Genomic DNA, 23,875 nt, shown 5'->3' on the forward strand with positions numbered 1-23,875 from the left:
AGAAGAAGATGAGGATAGAAGAAGGAATAGACTAATAGAAGAAGAGGGAGGAAGAAGAGAAAGGATAGAGTAAGGAGAAGGGGCCAATCAAAGAGGAGAGCCAAAAGAGTTCATCATCACCCACAACCACCATGAAGGGAGCACTACTTCCAGCTTGTGGAAACTCTATCCACCCTCTTATCTATAGCATGTGTGGATGACTCCTCTTATCCCTAAAAGGTCTCCATTTTGCAAGTATATACTCAACGGTTCAAGGTTCCCTATCATACCATTCAAGGCCAATGAAGCTCGAAAGGCTAGCATGTAAGAGTCTCATATCTGTGATGGCCCCAAAGAGACACTACTCTAGGAGTGGGAAGCGCGAGATCCGCAAATGGAGTTGCAAGCGTGGACAAAGTGTCACCTCTCGCAATACAATCCTAGATTCTTTTCGTAGGCGAATATTCATTTCATATAGGGGAATAGGAATATAGCAAAATTTCATTCGAATTTTAGACAAAAAATTTATTACCAAATACGCAAGTTAAATTTTGACAAGAAAGGAATGTTAGAATGACTTAGGAAATATTAATTTAGATTATAAATTTTGAAAATAAGGATAGTTGCATGTAATCACAATGCATCGAATAGATTCATACTTAAAATGAAAAAAAATCAACTAGGATAGGAAATGACATAAATCTAAGAAAATTTGAAGGGTAGCCACATTAAGCAAATTGCATCAAATAAATCAATATTAAACTCAAAGAGATCAATTAGAAAATATATGATAAATTGTTTAGCAAGGAATAGGAATCAAGTAATTTCATCAAATATATTTTGGGCATCCATGAGTCATGTGCCCATAAGGGAAAGTGAATTAAGGTAGTTAGAAGTAATTCGTCAAATTAGTTAAATTAATTGAGTAGAAAATACCCTCTTTAATAGAGTAAATTACACTCATTTTTAGTTAAGTTAAAATTATCAAAATTGTGTACCTAGTTAATAGAAACTTAAGACAATTAGAATAAAAATCATAAAATTTTACAATATGAATCTTGGTCAAAGAAGTAAACATAAAAACCTAAGTGATCCTCTTTCAAAAAATTAGAAACTTAAATTTCCTGGGAAAAATACTCCTTGTTAGCTTACATGGCTTATTAAACAAACTCACATGTGGGAGGACTCCAAGGTTTTCAATTTAACTTTCATAAGCTAAGACAAGTGTTAGCCATACCTTGGCACATAGAAGTCTAGTAAAATAGCAAAGGCTTGTAATAAGGCCAAATGTTCAACAAGGAGTTTAGATCGAAAAGGATTGCAAGCAAAACTCTAAAACAACTAGGTGAATTAATAATACTTAAGGAGGGATCCAACAAAAAAGACTATTCAGATTTCAAGGAAACCTAAGAAAATCCAAGAAGGAGACGAGGCCAAGTTGAAAAGAATTGCTACTAGGTTAAATCCTACTCTTGATGATTGCCTTCATGTTTGTTATTTCAATAGTGCTTGCAAGGTTTGCTTGATGCACCTCAAAGATTTGATTGTATAAATTAGAATAATCATGCCCAAGCGTAATGCACGATGGCCCCATGCCACGACGCACCCTGGAGAGCCAAGTCTCAAGAGGAATGTACCCCCAGAGGGAGGGTGATGATGATGTGAGGAGGAGAGGGTGGTAGCAAGTTGATAAAGCAAAGGGGTGAGGGGGTTTTAATTAGTTAACTAAAACTTTTTTAATTCAAATCAATTGGGGGTGCCATTGAAAAAGGTGGCATGTTTTTTATCATTATAATAAGGTTTAAAACCTTATGACTTAGCTCCTCTTTCCACCAATGCAATTTTCACAAAGTACATGGTTACATGTATTTATACATTGGTATTGTTTGTTGTATTTTCTCATGCATTTGGATTGTTGATGAAAGGCCCACCACGTGGGAAGGTCATGCTTTGTGCAATGATCCCACCACATTTGAGGGTCTTGCATTGTCAAATCGTCCCTCCATGTGTAGTTTTTTACACAAGGGCATCGTGGGGATTAGGAAAAGAAAAGGGCGAATGAAGGAAAAATGGTTTAGATAAGTTGTAGTCAATTGCCTAGGGATGCGCATTATGATCATGCCTTGGGGTGTGCTAAAAGGTAAGCCTTCTCCCTCTCTCTCTTCAAGCACTCACACTCTTTTGTTCTTTAATTTGCTCCTCTCATGTTGGTAGGAGTCAGTCATTGTTTGATTATATCTAATTTACAATAGGATAAAAGGAATCGTGCTAGATCTCTCCCAAGGCTAGCTGCAAAACCCTTTACCAAGGGGGTTGGTTTTTTACTACCTCGAAGAGCTCAAACCAACCTGGTTAGCAAGAGATTGCTCCATAGGGAAGCCTTATGTAAGAGGAGATGAGGGTGCTAGGAGGATTATGGCTAATAAACCCCTTAGGCTCCTAAGAACCATGCAAACCCCTGTATGACTCAGGATGGACTTCCTAAGGGCCCCGTTACTAGTTAGGGACAGAATCTTGGTAGAAATAAGACCTTCAGGTCGTTCTTCCGTATGGGCAAGAGGTGGATACTTGTATAAGACTCTTTAACAAATAAAAACTTTATTTAAAAGGACTATTGTTCTTATTTGTGTGCTGTGATTTAATTTACATGAATGAACACTACTATTTAAAAGGCTAATTAAATATGCTAATTTATTTGTTCAACATAAATGTCTTAGGTAATTAGTTAACTAAATTTGTCCAATCGAGAGAAGTAGGAAGGTAAGATTCCCAATGAATCCATCCTAAGGCAGGGTGGTATCGGTAAGCTGAGAGCTTCTCCATAGTTCAACATGCTATATTATAGATAACATCGACCAAGTAAAATCAATTAGCACAAAAGGGAATGGAGTGAGACTTTGACCTATGGGCAAAGAGGTTGATGTGTCTATACTCCCCCTCGTTTCTCACTCTCCTTGAACTAAGTGCAACATAAGTCAGCTTCGATTTGAGTGATCTAGCACAAGTAGATAATCGAGGATCAACACTAGTTAAATTGATAGGTGACCTTAGCTCACTTTAGGAATTCAAAAATCAGGCCGATTCTTGTGGCAACGGCCAAGACTTTCCATAGTGAGGTGGACTCAAGAGAGCCTAAGCAACAAACCTTGCATTATTCGAAAGAGTACTAAGCAGCATCACCTAGGAAAATATCTAGATGGACCACTAAAGCGTGATGTCGATGACATCTTAGTTGGGCACATTACAAGTACAAGCTACATTAACATTCTTCATGTTTACTTGTTCGATAAACAAAGTACCCTCTACATCATTGAGCTTAAAGCTATCATCAGGAGGGTTTGCACTCATAACAGTGTGAAATGTATCCCAAGACCCAGGTAATGTGATAAGCAAAAAAAAAAAACTTAAGGTTCTCCTCAAACTTTAGGCCCTATGCAAAGTAAGGTGACTAAAAATGGAATGAAACTCATTTATGTGAGAAGACATAAATGTCCCTTCGTTTAAACAAAGATCCATGAGTTTCTTAAGCCAATACAATTGTGTTGTAGGACTCTGGTTATCATAGAGATCACAAATCTATTTCCTAATGCATAAGCACCACCCATAGTCTCAATGACATTGAAGTATACCTGCTTTGATAATAAGAAAATAATGGTAGACTTACATAAGCTCTTCCCAATCCTCTATAGTATCATAAAGTTCTAGCTTTATGACCTCTAATTGGTAGCAAATATAAAAACTAAAAATGTGAAGAAATTTTTAAATCAAATATACATTTATCGTTGTTATATCTAAAAAGTTAGTAAAGTTCAAAATTCTAAATGTCCTTTAGATTTTAAAGGGTTCTTTGAAATTCTTACAACTCATTTTCATTTAAATCTCAATTTTTCATGAATATGGACCAAAAGCAATTGAAGTCACCAAGAAAGCTAGTGAAACTTTGGAGGAGTACTAACCTAAATAAACGAGAAACAAAACAAAAAGAAGGTGGAGTGATAACCACTCGTGCTGCATGTGAAGAGTGACATAAAGAGGAAGTTGCAACTCAAGAAAAAGAGGTAGAGAAGTGAAAAAGAAAAGCTGAGAAAATTGTATGAAGCCCTAATGTAAGAAGAGGAGTTGGAGAAAATATTAGAGGAGGTGGCAAATCTGTCCATGTAAAGCATAGCATGAAACAAAGAACGTCAAGAGCTACAAACTAAGAGAGTAGTCCATAGGTGCCATAGAGGAGAAACTCAAAAGAGTTGCATAATTTCATAAAGTGTGTGAAACATGTCAGTCTGGTAACCAGGAAAGACATCTGCTCTTCATATAACTACACACTTTTGGAAACACACAGACTGCTAGAGTGACCATGTAGAGAGATGCTCAACCCATGTAACATGATCTACCACAAGAGCTCCAAGAGATTGAGAAATTGCTGCTGGGCTAATCAAGAAAATAGACTGAGAAGTAATTGAATTATACAAAAGCTTGCCAAATATGAATAATAATACATAAGAGAGCCTCAAGATGTGAATTTTCTCAAAAGCGATGATAATGTGATGTGGCGATTGCTTGGGATAAGTAAGGCACAACCTGTGGGGTTCATTATCATCTTGAGGTACATTTTCATAAAGACGTAATGAATGGTGCAAGTTTGGATCTATAAACATAAATGCTTTACTGTATAAGGCATCCCCCTTGTTCCTGATGTACATCGCCATAGGCAGATATTTCCACTGCATCCATGTCCCTTCCTGTGCCACATTAGAACACTATGAATGTGTTAAGAGCTGCCAATTTATGCTGTTATTTCTGTGTCATTTTTTAGTAGATTCATTATTATCTTCTTTTTCAGCAACCAATCGTATTGCCTACATACAGTGCTTTCCTGGCATATTCATAACTTGCCTAAAGACTTCTTCCAAATTTTTATGTTCATAATGCTAGGAACTAAATGCTTTGGGGATTAGTCTGGGTTGCTTGCAAATACCTGACAGACGACAATAGGCACTCTTTTGAGCTAACTCTGTCTTTGAAACATCTCGCCGATTGCCTTTTGCTCGGTTTGCTGTAGCCTGAAAGAGGCATCTCAGGTCAGAAAGAGTTACTTAACCAGCAAGAAAATTACCAGGGATTTCACTTGCATAAGTTAAACATTAAGCCTTAGTACGTAATTTGGAAACACCTATGATTAGGTACACTTTGCTGTCCCTGAGGCTGTGATTGCACCCAATCTAGGATCTTTCTAAACAAGTATGTAGTTGTTCCTTCTGGGAAGTAATGGTTGCTATTAGATGTGCTCATATCTTAGCTTTGCTTTACTACCCTTTTCCAGTAAAGAGAACTAGAGAGTGCAAGAAGAAATCTTCTTGTTCATTATTCAGAGGGGGGGGAGATCTAAGTAACAGATATGTATTTTACATTCCATTTTGTACCCTTATACAAGTTGAAACATGCAGAAACCCCAGTCACGATCAATCAATTGGCTAAAGTTTGTTCCTAATTTGAAAAGAAAGAAATGTTTGATTCATCAAGAGGATGAACTGAAATGGGAGTTACTTCAAAAATATTCGGTTAATGCCTGATCATCAATTTGATCTAGCTGGGGATAGTTATTCAACTTAATTCTCTCAGAAGGGATTCTTGTTAGAGTCATCAAGAAATTATGGCAGGTGGACTGATGTGAAACTGCAGCCTCACCTGCATTATTTGACAGTTCTCGAGTATGCTTGCTCCTCCCTGCATGTTACCACAATGCTTGTAGATTAGCACTCCCAAAATAAATATATTTATAAACGCTTCTAGTCTTGTTACGCCTTACCAATGTCATAAGATAAGTGTGATAATACTGCTTATCTGGACAAGCTATTTAGCACCACTTCAGGTACCACATGCATCAAACTAAAGCAAAGAATAAAAACCTCACGTTAGGTTGCAACCAAAGCACAAGCAGGTACAACATTTTTCTGTGTTGAAGAAGATTTTTTTAACTGGAAGAGGGGCAACTCTGAGATCAATGGAAGTTGCTACAACTCCACTAACTTCCTATGCTCATGCACTTCCATTGACAGGTGAACATGCAGTTGCTTCAAAACTATCAATATGAGAAAACCTTTCCACAACTGATCAGATTGAGATACTGTCCCATGACTGATCAGATTACCAAGATGCAAACCGGCCAACATGATGATTGAGAATAATGACTGCAAATTCATCATTCTGCAAAATCCAAGGGTAATCTTGCAGCCTGCTAGCATCCCAACACTTCGATGCTGTACGCTACTGACTTGACACCAAAAAGTAACACAAAGGTAATACACATTGTGCACCAAGTAATCTTTCCTGAGGCTTACTACTAATTTTCTGCTCACCCTCTGCATAAAATATGGAGCATTAGTTTAGTCAACTGTCATTTAGGTCAACTTCTTGAATATTGCAAAAAATTCAAGGGAGCTGTATTAAACTCTTTTTAAGTGGGGTTTTAATGTTTGACATGTTTTCAAAGCCATGCTTACCACAGGATTAGCATGGACCTGCTTTCTCTCCTTTCTTCCAGTTGATGAGTAGCAAAGGACATAAAAGCATAAACGTGCTGAAAGAAACTAGAATGCCTAAACACAAATGCAGCTCATGCTTTGTAATTTGACAGACCCCACCATCATGTAACAAGCAGCCCTTGTATAGAAAAAGCTGGAAATGCTGGGGTCCACTGGTAGCCATAAAATATCAACTTAAATGCCCAAATACTTACAAAAGCCTAAAACTCAAGATAGCTCCCATTGAACCCCCCCACTGCTGCCACGATAGTTCATGTTTGTCTTCAAGACTGCTGCCATTGTTGGCACAGGCCTTCCTCACCCACAACAGGACCTGTGCATAAGCTACTGCTCCTGCTATACATGCTGGTTTCAATCTCCCAAATTGCAACCTTTGCTGCCTGGCAACTGCACCCCCCCGCCCACTCTGCTGCTTCAACCTGCCACACAGCAACCTGACATCAAAAATCAGCTGTTTGCACCATAAATGCAGCCTCTGCTGCCCAAACTTCTGTTACCATCCAAAAAGTAGATTTTTCCTCATCCTCGACACCAACTTGCAGATTTTTCCTTGCATTCTGATACCCTGCCTTGACTGCTGGTGGACTGCTCACATTTGGGATTTGTACAAGTGATGCTACACTCTCATTCCAGTTTTCATTTGCATCATCTGACTCTTACCTTTAGCATCATACAGCCTAGAGCACCACTGGTTGCCATGGCCACTGGCGTCCAAACCTAACTCCCTGACCCGGACAATCGAATGTTGTTAGTATGTCACTGTGCCTACCACCTTTTCACTTGCAAATGCCCTGGCTGTTTGCTACTATTCATAACTGACCGGACTGCTACTGATGTGACCCTCAACCTGCTCATCCAATTTTGTCATCAGGCTCCCTAGTGACCCTTGCACCCACCTTGCTTGTCCACACTTCGGAATTGGCTATGCTTCAATGATGGCCACCGGTTGCCATGGCCATTGACCTCCAAACCTAACTTCCTGACCTAGACAATCGAATGTTGTCCATATGTCAGTATGCCTACCACCTTTTCACTTGCCAATGCCCTGGCTGTTTGCTACTACTCATACAACAAAATACTAACAATAAATGGACTCAAAAACACAAAGAATGGAGAGAATTAAATGATGACACAATGAGCCTCGCACCTTCATTTCTAGAATCAAGGTTGAGCGAGCGAGAGAGTCAGTGATGACAAAGTGGATCAAGATGACTACATGACTTCCTCAGCCTGTTTGTGCAGATTGCAGCAGTCACCAACCTTACCAAGGGTAGCAAAAGGCTGTGTTTTGCAGTCCCAGCTGTCACCTACATCATCCTCTTCATTCTCAACATGTTCCCTCCTTCTACAAGCTGTCACTGCCTCTTTCAGCCTGATCTAGACACAAATCTGCGTTTGCATAGCAGCTGCTGCTCACATACGAGGGCTAGCTATTGTGTTTCATGATCCATTCAAAATCTCAAAGGATGGCACACTCTCCAACTCATCTCTCTATCCCGGTCCTTTAGAGACATGGGAGTTCGAGGTTTTGCATTCATTCACCCTAGTGTGTGTACTGCATTGAGCATTGTACTATTCATTATTTGTTCTTCTTCCATGTTCATTGCCTCTTAGTTACTCTCCACCTTTGTGGAGAGAGGGAGCCAATGCCCACATAGCTAGTGACTCACTATTGTTTCTATATTGTCTTATATCTCGGTATATGTTGTAACAGAGTGCAATGGAGTGCGATGCAAAAATGAGCACGAACAGAGCTGAGAGTGAGAGTGAGAGAATTCAAATGTGAGTGTACCAGTGTGTTTTGGTACGCAAAGAATAAAAATGTATTTATATGTTAGGGTACAAATAAGGATGTGTTCACACCCCTAAGTTTATACACACGGAGATTAATGAGTTTACACCCAAAGGGACTTCACACCCAATTACACCCAACAACCTCCCACTTAAAGGCCCGAAGTGTTAGAGATCACAGCCTGATCAGGAGCAGCAGGGCAGGTGCAGTCGGACAGGAGCAGCAGTGACCAGTCGGACAGGTACAGCAGTATGCAATCGGACTGCACAGTCGGACTGCCATGTGGCAGTCCGACCTGTTCAGGCAGTCGGCTGTTTTCTAGCGCCCAGTTTTCTGGCTATAAATAGCCGACCTCTCCAGCAGTCTCCCACACTTCTCTACTCGCAGATTACAGACCGGTGGCACGCGCAGATTCCGTCTCTGTTCGCAGATTTCAGACAGGAGACAGTGCAGACTGCAGCGGATTTCGAGGTGAACAGTAGGTTGCATCGTCGAGGTGGAGACACGCAGTCCAGCGCACTGCGCCCGTGTATATATCTGCATATCTTTGTATTCAGCACACTTTATACAGCAGATCTTCATCTTCCACTGTCTCTTTCTCTCTCTTCTCTCTCTGCGTTCTCTCTCTCTCAGTCCTACGCTTCCGCACCGCTGCACTCTGACATGGTATCAGAGCAATGTTAGAGGGCTGACTGAGCGCAGAACCAACCTGAAGAGGAGTTTCTATCGCGACACAAATTTGTGTTTTCAGCGTTTGATGGCAGACAGGAGGGCTGCGCCTTGGAACAAGGCTGAAGCGAGCGTGGGCGCGCAGGAAAGGAGTCCAGGTGGTGGATTTGCTACTGTTTACTGCTGTTTGACGCAGAGGAAGTTTGAGTTTTCAGCCTACAAGTGCAGGTTTTGCTTTTTCATCGCCTCCGGCGGGTGAAGAAGTTTCAGGACGCGGAAGAGCCTTAGCAGGCTGAGTTTTCACAGTCAGAGGGGGCTGCTTTTGCGTTTGTGAAGGCATTACAGGTGAAGATGTCTACAGAGATTGACTTGGAGTTCCAGTCGATTATGGACCGAAAGGTGCGCTGTCTTACCGGCTCTTCCCGCAGATCAGAAGCTCGACGGAGACAACTACCGTATTTAGCACGTCATGATGTTGGCCATCCTTGAGTCCTATGATTTAGCGGAGCTTGTACAGGAGGAGATCGACCGGCCCTCCGTAAGAGATGAGTCCAAACTCTCTTCCGATGCTCGTGCAGAGTTGGCCAAGGCTCAGTCTCATTGGGACAAACTGAATGCCAGGATTCGTTCCTTTCTTTTTCTATCTTGTACTGCAGCCGTGATAGCTCACATCGAGCACTTGACGGTGGCTCGGGAGATATGGCTAGAGCTTGATCATGTTAGCCTGCTCTTCTTCAATCTCAGTCTGTCATCTCTTGGTTGTGAGCTCCTGTCAGAGTCTGACAGGAGACAGAGGAGCTCTGTCAGGACATTTTTGTGGCTGCTCTAGTCAGCATGCAGCCCTGGGATTGTTCCAGCCCAAACTGGGCTGGTTTTTGTCCAGACTGCCCATTTTCTGGGCAGTCGGCCAGATCTGGCCAAAGTCGGACAGATCTGGCTGGTCGGCCAAATCTGGCCAGGTCGGCCAGTTTGGCTGGTCGGCCAGTTTGCTGGCCTGGGGGCTATTTATATCAGCCCCCCCAGTCAGTCCAGTATTGCTCTCTGCAGGTACAGCACTGCTCCCTCCGTCTCCGTCTCCGGCATTGGTGCTGCCACTGCTTCCAGTCTGTCCTGGTTCCCTCACTGACGCTCCGGGCTGCGTGCAGGGACTGTTCTGTCCATTCCAGTGTATTCAGCATTCATCTCAGTCAGTGCAGACTTTCTTCCTTCATTCTCTGCTTCCTCTCTCCTCTCCTCTGTGTTCGTGTTCTTCTTCCGTTGCGCACTCTCACATGGTATCATCGCCTGATTGAGAGCACGGAGGACATACCTTCAGGAGAGATATACCTTACTGCTGCTGCCAACAGATCCACAACAGCCAGGCGACTGCTTCAAGAGGCTGCCAACAGATCCATCACAGCCAGGCGACTGCATCAGGAGGCTGTTCAGCCTGCGTTTGCTGTCCACGCTGACTGCAGAGGCTGCCACGTCATCCAGCGACGCAGCAACCCTGCGTTTGCAGCCAGGCGGCCTCTCCTGCTGCTGGGCGACCTCCCTACAGGCTGCGTTTTGCTGCTCTGCAGGTCGCTTCCCCCCCAGGCGGCTCCTTTCCTGCTGGCGACCTCTGTCCGGGCTGTTTCCTGGTGCTGGTGGTCTCTTTTCTGCTGTTCGACATCAGATCTCTTTGCGTTTTGCAAATCCAGGTGTTTGTAGGCACTCTCTGCCTGCGTCTTGGTGGTTGGTGACCACATTGCTGGTCCTATTTCGACAGCGGCACAACTTTCTTTGGTATTTTGCAGATTGGAAGATGTCTTACCAGTTTTCAGGCTTTGAAGACTCAGAGATGAGCTTCTCTCTCATCATTCCTCTGAGCGGAGGCGGGATTATCGTGAAGTTCGACATCGAGAAGAACCTCCTCGCACTCGTCCCTCTTCAGTCCATGCATCTCAGAGGGTTCCATCTACTGCGAAGGTCTCTTCAGTGAAGACTGCTTCAGATGTGCAGATGCCTTCCTTGATTCCCTATATACAGGTGCCGATTCTCCCTTCCTTTCCGAAGGACGATAAGTTGGATGGTTCCAACTACTCCCTATGGTCATGCAAGGTGGCTTGCATCCTTGATACCTTTGACCTTTGGGAGCTTGTTTCTTCGCCCATCATCCGACCCCCCGTGGATTTGTCCGATGGCACCTCTATGGACCGTGCAGCCTTATGGGATAGGCTCAACTCTCGAGCCCGTTCCTTTCTTTTTATGAGTCTACATGATTCTGTCCTTGTACATGTTCACAGGCTAAAGACCGCGGCGGAAGTATGGACAAAGCTTGCGTCTTTGTATCAGCACAAGACATTTGCCCACAAGATTTCCCTGGAGAAGAAGTTGCGGATGCTCAGTCTTGATGGTTCTTCTTCCATGAAGGAGCACATCACGAAGATGGAGGATATGCGAGGCGAGCTAGCCTCTCTTGGTCGTCTGATATCGTCTGAGGATATGGCGATGATTCTGTTGACTCAGCTGCCATCACCCCGTTATGATGTCTTCTACACCAGCCTCATCACTTCGAGGACCCGTGAGACACTCCTATGGGAGGAGCTTTCCCCGCTTGTCTTGGAGCATGACGAGCGACTCAAAGAGGTGGGAGCCAGTGGCTCCACCAAGGCATTTACGGCTGGCACAGGTGGCGGCAAGAAGAAGAAACAAAAGAAGGAGAAGGCCAAGGACAAGAAGGAGGAGGACAAGAAGGATGCGAAGGAGAAGAAGCCCAAGTGTCCCCATTGTGGGAAGGGCACTCATCCCGAGGAGAAGTGTTGGCAGAAGTATCCCCATTTGAAGCCTAAGGAGAAGGACTCGAAGGCGGCCCCAGCCACAACAGAATCTGCGTTTGTGCATCTCTTTGTTGAGGAAGACACTGCCCTAGCTTTTACCACACAGGAGAAGCCTTGGCTCGTCGACAGTGGCGCATCTTCACATATGACCTTCCGTCAGGATTGGCTTCAGGATCTTCGTTCCAGAGGGGGTACAGTCACCATTGGTGACAATTCTACAGTTCCTGTTCGCGGAGTGGGGACTTTACCTATGTTTTCTGACAGGCGGTCTTCCTCCGCCAAAGTTCTCTATGTCCCTGATTTGGGTTTTAACCTATTATCTGTGCATGGTCTTACTCAGCTAGATACCCGAGTCGTTTTTACACAGGATGCAGTCACAGTGGAGGATGCTTCTACAGGTGATGCTCTTTGGACAGGTACTCAGGAGGGTGGGCTTTACACGCTCACAGCCTTGGCTGCGCGGACTTCCCATGAGCTTGGGCTGCTTTGGCATGCTCGGTATGGTCATTTGAACCTCGATTCACTTCGCCGGGCTTCTAGGAGGAAGATGGTGGAGGGCCTTCCTGATTTCCCTCCTCTTCACACTTTATGCCCTAGTTGCTTGAGGGGCAAGCAGCACCGGCAGCCTCACCCGCAGGTTGCTACTAGGCGGGCTACTTCTCCGCTTGAGTTGGTTCATACCGACCTTTGCGGATCTATGGGCACGGCCTCCCTTGGGAAGGCCAAGTATTTGATGCTGATTGTGGACGACTTTAGTCGTTATGTGTGGCCTTATTTCTTGGAGTACAAGAGCGAGGCGTACTCCCGTTTCTGTGAGTGGCAGGTGTTTGTGGAGACCCAAACCACTTCCAAGGTTCGTGGTGTTCGAGCTGATCACGGTGGAGAGTTCACTTCTCATCTTTTCTCTCAGTTTTGCAGGGATCATGGTATTCGGGTGGAGTATTCCCATCCGAACACACCATCAGAGAATGGTGTGGTGGAGCATGCGAATCGGACCATGATTGAGATGACCCGATCTATGCTGGAGCATAGGAGTCTTCCTCATTTCCTTTGGGGTGAGGCGGTGGCTACAGCGGTGCATATTCGCAACCGCTCTCCGACTTCGGCATTACAAGACATGACTCCGTATGAGGCTTTCTTTGGAAAGAAGCCTTCCGTGTCCCATTTTCGCATCTTTGGGTGCGATGCTTTTGTCCATGTGGACAAGAAGAAGAGGAAGATGAAGTTCGACTCTAAGTCGCGAAAGCTTATCTTCGTTGGTTATAGCACGACCACGAAGGGATATCGGCTCTATGACCCGACGACGCGGACGGTTGAGGTGAGCAGGGATGTGATCTTTGATGAGGCTTCGGCCTCTGAGGATCCGATTGATGGTTCCATTACAGATGTTTCTTCATCATCGACGGACCCCCCCCCCCCCCCACCTTCTCTCCCTTCACTTCCTTCCAGGATGCCTCTTAGCACCCCCCCTATTCCTCCTCCTTCGGCTTCCCTTTCCCCCTTGGTGGATGTGCCTTTGTCTACTACGAGCTCTTCTACCGCCACTTCGGGATCTTCGCGGGATATACAGCCTTCTTCAGATGCGGAGGATCTACCTTCACTCGGTGAGGGGGAGTCCCTCTCCGATTTGGGTGCTTTACAGGTTCCGGAGGCCCCCCGGTCTCCCTCACAGCCGCCGCAGGAGTCTCTCAGGATTCCTTTATGGTATCGCCGGCTCATGCAGGATTCAGGTGTTACTCACTTTCCTGCTTCTTCTACAGGTCCCCGTCGATCAGCACGTTTATAGGCCCAACGGGACAGTTCACTATGTGTGAACTATGCTCTTATGTCACAGATTCTTCAGGATTCCGAGCCTTCCACTGTAGAGGAGGCTCTTGCACAGGATATTTGGAGACAGGCTATGCAGGCCGAGCTCGACTCCATCGAGCGAAACCATACGTGGGAGCTTGTACCGCGTCCCGCGAAACGGAAGGTGATTGGTGTGAAGTGGGTCTTTAAGACCAAATATCTTGCAGATGGCTCCTTGGACAAGCATAAAGCTAGGCTTGTTACCAAGGGTTTTGCTCAGCGTGCAGGGTTGGACTACTTTGAGACCTTTGCTCCTACAGCTAGGATGACCACCATCCGAGTTCTTTTGGCTCTTGCTGCTCACCACCGTTGGCCTGTCTATCAGATGGACGTCAAGTCTGCTTTTCTAAATGGTGTTCTTGAGGAGGAGATTTATGTTTCACAGCCTCCTGGTTTTCTTGTGCAGGGGAAGGAGGATCATGTCTACCGGCTGCGGAAGGCTCTTTATGGCCTAAAGCAGGCTCCTTGTGCTTGGTACCAGCGGATTGACCGATTCTTTTTACAGAGTGGCTTTGCGCGCTCCGCTTATGATCCCAACCTCTACTTACGGTTGTGGATTCTCTTTCGGTGTTCCTCATCTTGTATGTGGATGATCTTATCATTACAGGGAGCGACACTCAGCAGGTGGAGCATACACGGTCCATTCTTCAGCAGGAGTTTGACATGACGGATCTAGGGATCCTTCACTTCTTTCTAGGTCTGGAGATCTATCAGATGGCACAGGGCATTTTTATCTCGCAGCACAGGTACATCTCCGAGCTTCTTTCGGAGTTTGATATGGCTGAGTGTCGGCCTATCTCATGCCCCATGGACCCTGAGTCCAAGCTTTTGACAGCTGGAGTTCCTCTTACCGATCCCACCCGTTACAGGTGCCTTGTCGGCTCTCTTATCTGGCTGCTTCACACTCGGCCGGATATCTCTTTTGTGGTGGCTTTATTGTCTTCTTTTATGCAAACTCCTACCCAGGATCACTGGCAGGCGGCCTTGCGGGTTCTTCGCTATTTACAGGGGACTCGATCCTTCGGGATCATGTATGGAGATGGGATTACCCTTTCTAGATGAAGTGATTCTGATTGGGCAGGTGATGTGGATTCGAGATGATCCACTACAGGTTATGCTTTCACCCTTGGATCTGGTGCTGTCTCTTGGAGCAGCAAGAAGCAGCCTACTGTGGCACTTTCTTCTACAGAGGCTGAGTATCGGGCCCTGTGTTCGACCGCTATGGAGGCAGTTTGGCTCCGTCGCTTACTCGCGGAGATTGGCTGTTCCCAGACCGGCCCTACGGAGCTACGCGTGGATAACCAGAGTGCTCTTGCTCTGGCCAAGAACCCGGTGTTTCATGCTCGTACGAAGCACATTGAGGTTCAGTATCACTATGTTCGAGAGCGGATCGTGGATTCGGAGCTGGTGGTGGTCTATTGTCCTACGGCGGCCAATGCAACTGATCTCTTTACGAAGCCGTTGCCTCAGGCTTCTTTGCTTCATCACATGCGGTTCTTGGGTCTTCAGACTCTCCCAGGAGTTAAGAGGGGGTGTTAGCCTGCTCTTCTTCAGTCTCAGTCTGTCATCTCCTGGTTGTGAGCTCCTGTCAGAGTCTGACAGGAGACAGAGGAGCTCTGTCAAGACATTTTTGTGGCTGCTCTAGTCAGCATGCAGCCCTGGGATTGTTCCAGCCGCTGGGCTGGTTTTTGTCCAGACTGCCCATTTTCTGGGCAGTCGGCCAGATCTGGCCAAAGTCGGCCAGATCTGGCTGGTCGGCCAAATCTGGCCAGGTCGGCCAGTTTGGCTGGTCGGCCAGTTTGCTGGCCTGGGGGCTATTTATATCAGCCCCCCCAGTCAGTCCAGTATTGCTCTCTGCAGGTACAGCACTGCTCCCTCCGTCTCCGTCTCCGTCTCCGGCATTGGTGCTGCCACTGCTTCCAGTCTGTCCTGGTTCCCTCACTGACGCTCCGGGCTGCGTGCAGGGACTGTTCTGTCCATTCCAGTGTATTCAGCATTCATCTTAGTCAGTGCAGACTTTCTTCCTTCATTCTCTGCTTCCTCTCTCCTCTCCTCTGTGTTCGTGTTCTTCTTCCGTTGCGCACTCTCACAGATCAGATGTACAATCGGATGACCCTTATGAAGCGGGTTTCTTTGGAGGTACAGATGCGGACCTTGTCCGTAAACAAGTCTTCTTCGCTGCGGGAGTACATTAACAAGCTAGGGCAGCTTCAGATGCAGGTTCAGAATGTGGGGAAGCCGATTTCCTCCGAAGACATGGCGATCACACTATTGTCCCAATTGCCGCCACGATTCGGTACATTCTACTCTGCCCTTATTGCTTCGGGGCGAGAGTCTACTCTTCGGTGGGAAGAGTTGGTTCCTATGGTCTTGGACCAAGAGGAACAGCTAAAGGGACAGAATGCTTCCAAGTCGAAGGCGCTAACAGGTCAAGCCTCTCAGAAGAAGGGGAAGGACCAAAAGAAGAAGAAGGGGATAACAAGTCAAAGAAGGACAAGGACAAGGACAACGACAAAGAATCCAGATGTCACATTTGTGGAAAGACTGGCCATTGGAAGAAGGATTGCCCTAACAAAGACAAGAAGGACACCAACAAGAAGGACACAAAGGATTCTGGAGCGGTGGCTGCACCCTCATCAGCTGCATTTCTTCATCTAGCTGTCATTGAGGACTCTTCACCGAATGCTTCTGACGCTGCCATGACGGCTCCCCAGGTTCGAGAGTGGATCGTTGATAGTGGTGCCTCCCGGCACATGACTCCTTCATCAGATGGTGTTGCCAGTTGCGACCCTTGCGTGGGCAGATTCTCATTGGAGATAGCTCTTCAGTATCTATTGCAGGACGGGGTAAGATGCAGCTTATTCCAGATGGACGAGGTGGTACCCATGCCTCAGAGGTTTTGCATGTACCAGGCTTAGGGTACCATCTCCTCTCAGTTCATAGGATTTGCTCCCTTGGCCTTTTGGTGGAGTTTGACATTAACTCGGTGCGAGTCCTTGATCGTGAGTCAAGGAAGGTTCTATCATCCAGATATGAGGAGAACGGCATCTATAAATTGAAGTCTTCCACCGCCCTCTCTACTCTTCTTCTTACCTCACAGTCACAGTCAAAGTTATGGCATGCTCGGTTTGGTCACCTCAACTATGATTATCTTCGGAGGGCGTCACGTGGACAGCTTGTTCGAGGGTTGCCGGATATAGTGGTGAGCTAGCAGCCATGTGTCTCCTGCATTCGGGGGAAGCAACATAGGGATGCCATTCCCCACACACCTTCGCGGCGGTCTACTTCACCGATGGAGCTTGTATCTACGGATCTATGTGGCCCTATGAGGAATGAGTCCTTGCGTGGGAGCTCGTACTTCATGCTGATCGTAGATGACTACAGCAGGATGACATGGGCCTATTTTTTGGCATTAAAGTCAGAAGCTTTCTCACACTTCAAGGATTGGCTTCTCTTTGAGGAGAACCGATCGGGCCGGAAGTTGAAAACCTTGCAATCCGACAAGGGCAGTGAATTTGTTTCTAATGAGTTTGCTCAGTTTTGTGCAGATAAAGGTATTCACCAAGAGTTTGCCAATACCAACACTCCTCAAGACAATGGCATTCTTGAACGGAAAAACCGCAGTGTGATCGAGATGGCGCGCACCATAATGGAGCACCGACAGACCCCTCAGGTTCTGTGGGCCGAGGCTGTGGCTACTGCAGTCCACATCCTTAATCGATCCCCCACTTCGGCCGTTGATGGGATGACCCCGTTTGAGGCTTACTTTGGGACTAAGCCAGATGTTTCTTACTTTAGGGTCTTTGGGTGTGATGCCTATGTTCACATTCCCAAGGCTCACCGTGATAAATTTGAAGCAGCTTCCCGAAGACAAGTATTTGTTGGCTACAGCTCCCAGTCCCAAGGCTATCGATTGTATGATCCCGTCAAGCCGGATGTGTACACTAGTCGAGATGTGCGGTTTGTGGAGGTTCCGGCTCTATCAACGGGTGAGGAGCATCCCGTTCTTGGAGATCCAGGGGAGAGTTGGGCTCCTGCTACAGTTCCATTGGAGCCCGTGCCTGCAATGTGACAATGAGAGTTGCATTGCCTTGGCACAGAACCCTGTTTTTCATGCCCGGACGAAGCACATAGAGATCCAGTACCACTTCATCAGAGAAAAGCTTCTGGATGATACCATCACTGTGGAGTACTGCAAGACGGAGGACAATCTTGCAGATTTGTTTACGAAGGCACTTCCCCAGGCTCTACTTCGGAGACATTCCAGATCCCTCAGGCTTCTGCCCTGCCCAGGCTCTGAGAGGGGGTATTAGAGATCACAGCCTGATCAGGAGCAGCAGGGCAGGTGCTCGGACAGGAGCAGCAATGACCAGTCGGACAGGTACAGCAGTATGCAGTCGGACTGCACAGTCGGACTGCCGTGGCAGTCCGACCTGTTCAGGCAGTCGACTGTTTTCTGGCGCCTTGTTTTCGCCCAGTTTTCTGGCTATAAATAGCCAACCTCTCCAGCAGTCTCCCACGCTTCTCTGCTCGCAGATTACAGACCAGTGGCACGCGCAGATTCCGTCTCTGTTCACAGATTTCAGACAGGAGACAGTGCAGACTACAGCGGACTTCGAGATGAACAGCAGGTTGTATCATCGAGGTGGAGACACGCAGTCCAGCGCACTACGCCCGTGTATATATCTGCATATCTTTGTATTCAGCACACTTTATATAGCAGATCTTCATCTTCCACTGTCTCTTTCTCTCTCTTCTCTCTCTGCGTTCTCTCTCTCTCAGTCCTACGCTTCCGCACCGCTGCACTCTGACACAAAGTGATACCTTTAAGCTATCCAACTCCCACTAGTCGAATGCAATGCACATGCTGAGCATTTACAAGACTTTTCGCAAGAACATTTGCAGGGTTATCTTGGGTTTTGGCCTTAGTCAATGTGACAAGACCATCATCCAAGACCTGTCGAATGAAGTGATACTGAACATCTATGTGTTTGATAGGTGCATGAAATATGTCATTCTTATCCAAACATACTACACTCTCACTATCACAACTAAGCATTGGAGTACATAAAGAAAGACTAAAATCCTTGACCAAACGACCAAGCCAAATAGCTTCCTTTGAAGCTTCTATGGTGAAATATATTCAGCCTCTGTAGTACTCAGTGCTACAATTTCTGCAACCTTGAATACCAAGAAATAGCCCCACCAGCCAAAGTAAAGACATACCCACTCGTAGATTTTCTAGTGTCAAGATCTCCTACCATGTCCGAATCTCATAATCCTTGCAACTCCGGTGTACCCTTTTCATAGCATATGCACTTGTCTACTGTGCCTTTTAAGTATCCAAAGATACATTTCACTACTTCCCAATGTGGTTTGCCAAGGTTAGATATGAATCTACTAACTTCCCCCACTGCATGAGCAATGTTTGGACGAGTTGCAACCATGGCGTACATCAAAAAACTACAAGGTAATGCATAAGGTATGCCCTTCATAGCAGTAGCAGTTGCATTATCTTTCGGGCAATGAGCTTTACTAAGCTTTGTATATGGCGGTAAAGGCACACCAAGAGGCTTAGCATCGGCCATATTAAATCTATCAAGTACTTTGCTAACGTACTTGTCTTGTGAGAGAAACTAGTGTTACCCTCTATCTCTTTTAATGCGCATGCCCAAAATGTGTTCAACTGCTCCCAAATCTTTCATTGAGAAGGCTGAACTCAGTTGCCTTTTAAGAGCATGTAGAGTACTCTTATGCTTTCCTGCAATCAGCATATCATCCCCATATAAGACTAGCACAATAAGACTTCCATCATCAACCATTTTAGTGTATAAGCAATGATCTGCATGACTACATTTGAATCCATAGCTAAGCATAAAAGTATCAAACTTTTTAGACCACTGTCTAGGAACTTATTTCAGACCATATAAGCTGCATTTCAGCTTACAAACTAAATGCTCTTTCCCTAGAATAGCAAAACCTTCAAACTGTTTTATGTACAGCTCTTCATCCAAGTCACCATGAAAAAAAGCAGTCTTCACATCCATCTAATCCTACTCTAAATCCAAGGATGCAGTGAGAAAACAAAACACGGAGCATAGTCATCTTCACCACTGGTAAAAAAAACCTCCTAGAATTCTATGCCTCCCTTCTATGTATAGCCCTTAACAACCAAGCGTGCGTTTGAATCCATAGCTAAGCATAAAAGTATCAAACTTTTTAGACCACTGTCTAGAAACTTATTTCAGTCCATATAAGCTGCATTTCAGCTTACAAACTAAATGCTCTTTCCCTAGAATAGCAAAACCTTCGGACTGTTTTATGTACAGCTCTTCATCCAAGTCACCATGAAGAAAAGCAGTCTTCACATCCATCTAATCCTACTCTAAATCCAAGGATGCAGTGAGAAAACAAAACACGGAGCATAGTCATCTTCACCACTGGTGAAAAAACCTCCTAGAATTCTATGCATCCCTTCTATGTATAGCCCTTAACAACCAAGCGTGCCTTGTATTTAGGCTTCCCATCAATACATTTCACCTTATAAACCCATTTATTAGGAATCGCTTTCCTATCCTTAGGCAAAGCAATAAGCTCCCATGTGTTATTCACATATAGAGAATTCATCTCTTCCTACATAGCAAGCTCCCACTTTCTCTTGTTTTCATATGACTGTGCCTCTCTAAATGTCAAAGGCTCACCTTCATTAATCAATAAAATGCAATCCAAAGATGGCTGAAACCTCTATGACTGCCTTTCTAACATGTATAAACCTTCTTAGCCAATGATCTATATTGATAAGCAATGGGCCTACATTCTCAGATATATACACACCATCACTTGGTGGCTGATTTTTCGCATTTTCTTGCTGTTGTAACCTATTTTCGGCGTGTTATGAGCTACCAAGAGAGTCAAAAAAGGCATTTAGTACTACGATTGTTGTGAAGGGAGGGAATGTAATCTTTCCAATGATGAGTACTAGAGGTGCCCTTCCACTGTTGACTAGAAAAGAGAGAGGAGAGAGAAGCATCAAAGATTATCTCCTCAATGCTTGGAGTGAAATTTGTATTCATGGAGTCATGCATATTATGAAGGAGTGTGTAGCTTGTGGAGAGCCATGGATGGGTACCAACCTCTATCTCTTGATGGTGCTAATTGCAGAGCCGAGGGCCGTGAAGCCACTGAACCCGAAAGTAGGTAGGAGGAATGTCCACGATCCATTATGGCAGACTTTAGGGGGCTTATTGCCTCTTGAGGTCTTACGGCCTCTGGTGCCTGAAAGGGCTTACCACCACTCACTCACTCTCTCTCTCTCTCTCTCTCTCTCTCTCTCTCTCTCTCTCTCTGTGTGTGTGTGTGTGTGTGTGTGAAATGACCCCCTTGGCATCTTTTGATTCGCAAACCATGGATGTCTTTTTTTTGTAGACGTTGTCATTCTCACACTTCGTTCTGACGATGATTGCTGAATTAAGCGCTACAGGGGTATCTACCATCATCAGGCATGTCAGACACGCGCAGATATTGCATATCTAAAGGTCCTTCTTAACATCCTGAAGAGCAAATAGAAAGAGAAGCCTGACCTTAGAGTAGGGAATGATGTGATCGTAGTCATAGCAAAGGCATCCTGAGCATCCGACGAGGCGGCGGAAGACGACGTTGCCGACAGGATCCCGCCGCCAGCGAGCGGGGTCTCGTCCCGGCACTACCTCGGCCTTCTGCCAGCAGAGTTCCTTCACCTCAGAAGAAAAGGAGCGAGGTCCCGAAGCGTGTGAAGAAGCAGCCCTCTTCTCCTCTTCTTCTTCCTCCCTCCGCTTACTTGCCCTCTGCGAAGATGCAAACGCTCGAGCAGCTCGAGACAGGCCTTTAACCATCCTCCCTCTCCCTCTCCCTCTCTCCGTCCTCCTGCTCCTCTCTTTCTCTCTCTCTCTCTCTCTCTCTCTCTCTAGACTGCGCTCGTCTCATTTTCCTAGTGTGTGGTTCCTGCTTGTGGGCCCCGCTGGGCGCCCCGCAGCGATTACATCATCAAGTCTATCGAGACAACCAATGAGAGCGTAATTAGAGACCATACTTCACGCCAGCGCTCCGTTTGTGTAAGAGCTGGGTCACACCAAGGCCTGTAGAGGAACCGTGGTGCAAACAGCGTATACACCTACCCCTACTCACAACATCGTCGTCCCGGGGGAGAGAGGGCATGCCCTCGTATACCAGCCACTTCACCAACCATTCAAAAATACCACCTGCTCCAAATTTAAGATTTTCCCTTTTTTTTTAATATTCACCCACATTTACACAAAGGCATTGGATTCTATTTTGCTCTGTTGTGAAAACCAACTATCATGGCCCTACTACAAATCTACTTTGCTTCAAAATCTCTCTCTCTCTCTCTCTCTCTCTCTCTCTCTCTCTCTCTCTCTCTCTCTGTCTGTGTGCATACGCATCAATCAGGCTATCAAGATAGCTACAAGTCTTTCCACTATTTACCTAGGCTGTAATGGGTATGTGCTCTCCTACAAACCATAATCTTCACCATAACAGAAGGATTTTTATACAGAAAAACAGATGCAATAGGCAACTTACATTAGTAGGCTTCATTCACATTTGAGCACAATAGGCTTCATCCACATTTGAACACAATTATAATAGGAAAAATAGAGCTTGCTTTCATTTTCTTCTCTTGAGAAGACTTCTCTTTTTGTCTTAGAAGAATAGCAATTTTTAGGCTCCCTATCAAGAAGTAAACCGGAGAGAGAGAAAGAGGAGAGAGAAGACTTCAGAAGAGAGAGAAGAAGTGCAAAAGAGAGAGAAAGACAAAAAGAAGTAAAAAGCCATTGAAGCTAGGAGCAAGGTAATGGGAAGAATGACAGCAATGTTTAATATGTCATAAAGATTTAAAAAATTTGCATGTCCCCTCCTTTTATACCTATGTCAGTGTGACATGGTATTACTATTATTTTCACACTAAACTATTATTCTTCCCAACTTCTTACAATCCATTCCGTCTTAAGGGTTTTTGCCCTCAAAAACAAACTTACAAATATTGAAAAATGATGAATAGAACAAAGCACTACTTTGTTTTCAGCTTTACAAATGGAAAAATGAATGAAAGATGAGAGACATGGATTGAAATGAAGGAATAGAAGCAAGCCTCAACTATATACATAAGTAAGAATGCTTTAAAAGTACTTGGAGCTTTAAAGTCTTTAAATGATGGACTCAAAATGAAGTAGATAGCTTGGTGTAAGAACAAACCGTGCTGAGCCAAATCTGCCATAACTTCTAGTAGAAGTATCCAAACGAAGCATGCCACATGTCAAAACATAGCTCTTGAAGAGTACTTTGATTCTATGTAGGTGGCATAATTCTGAAAATTAGGTACAATAAAAATTATTTTTAAAAAATATGTTGACAAGTCCATGTCTACACCATAACTAGCTCCAAAATCAGTAAGCTTTAGCCACCACCAATGTATCCCGTAGGTAAGAAAACTCGTCTAGTATAGAATCGGACCTCTAAGAAGCTTCCTCAGGTGGTAAACCTCTCCATTTGGTCAAATATTCAATGATGGAACAAGATCGAATCTTTTTCTCACACTGACCTATGACGGCCTCTAGGATGTATTGAATAAGACATTATTCATCAATAGGTGGCAATTCATTAACTGTATCAACAAGATCACCATAGAGCTGACTAACATGGAATACATTATGAATCTTAGTGGAAGAGGATAGCTCCAATCTATATGCCAAGTCTCCAATGCGCTTCAGGATCCAGTAGGGACCATAAAATCTATGAGCAAGCTTATTATTACTGGATCCAACTTTTGAAGTAGAATACCGAGACTTGGGCACCTTCAACAAAACCAATTCTCCTTCTTGGAACTCTAAAGGTCGCCTCTTCTCACCTACATACATCTTCATTTGGTATTGGGCTTTTCTAAGACTCATCTTACACTTCTAAAGAAGGGTCTCTATTCTTTCCAATTTTTCTTTTCCATAAGGATTGATTCTTTCATTGAAGATGATTGTGGTTAAGGACACCTTATAACTATACATAGCCTCAAAGGGTGAAACTCCAATACTAGCATGAGTGGAATTATCGTAGGCAAACTCACACTACAAGGATACGGAGGCATAACAATGACGCTTTCCAACGCAAAATCGCAGCGTTGCTATTAGCGTCGCTCGGGTTGTGGTCCATGTTTTTTCGTCTGAGCACCGTCGCTATTAGCGTTGCTATTTGCGTGC

At 45.1% G+C, this 23,875-nt stretch overlaps 1 protein-coding gene across 5 annotated transcripts; it reads right to left on the reverse strand.

The window, feature by feature from the left end:
* Positions 1 to 4,258: 4,258 nt before the first annotated feature.
* Positions 4,259 to 21,624, reverse strand: LOC148026210 (uncharacterized). Of its 5 annotated transcripts, XM_087693487.1 has the most exons (5): positions 21,212 to 21,619; positions 20,765 to 20,906; positions 5,665 to 5,703; positions 4,955 to 5,039; positions 4,259 to 4,718 (listed from the first exon to the last, which is right to left on the reverse strand). In XM_087693487.1, exons 1-5 carry the CDS (start codon positions 21,500 to 21,502, stop codon positions 4,625 to 4,627), a joined length of 651 nt encoding a protein of 216 aa, XP_087549613.1. In that variant the 5' UTR covers positions 21,503 to 21,619; the 3' UTR covers positions 4,259 to 4,624. The 5 variants fall into 5 exon arrangements, 3 of the variants coding, with proteins under 3 accessions (XP_087549613.1, XP_087549614.1, XP_087549615.1); XM_087693488.1 differs by lacking the exon at positions 20,765 to 20,906 and having other exon boundaries at positions 21,212 to 21,609; XR_015693198.1 differs by lacking the exons at positions 4,259 to 4,718; positions 4,955 to 5,039; positions 5,665 to 5,703; positions 20,765 to 20,906 and adding exons at positions 5,792 to 6,338; positions 6,716 to 6,940 and having other exon boundaries at positions 21,212 to 21,624.
* Positions 21,625 to 23,875: the final 2,251 nt, after the last annotated feature.

This window comes from Lygodium microphyllum, chromosome 14 (assembly GCF_053477565.2).
Source record: "Lygodium microphyllum isolate KBCC chromosome 14, Lygodium_microphyllum_v1.1.10, whole genome shotgun sequence".
NCBI lineage: Eukaryota > Viridiplantae > Streptophyta > Polypodiopsida > Schizaeales > Lygodiaceae > Lygodium > Lygodium microphyllum.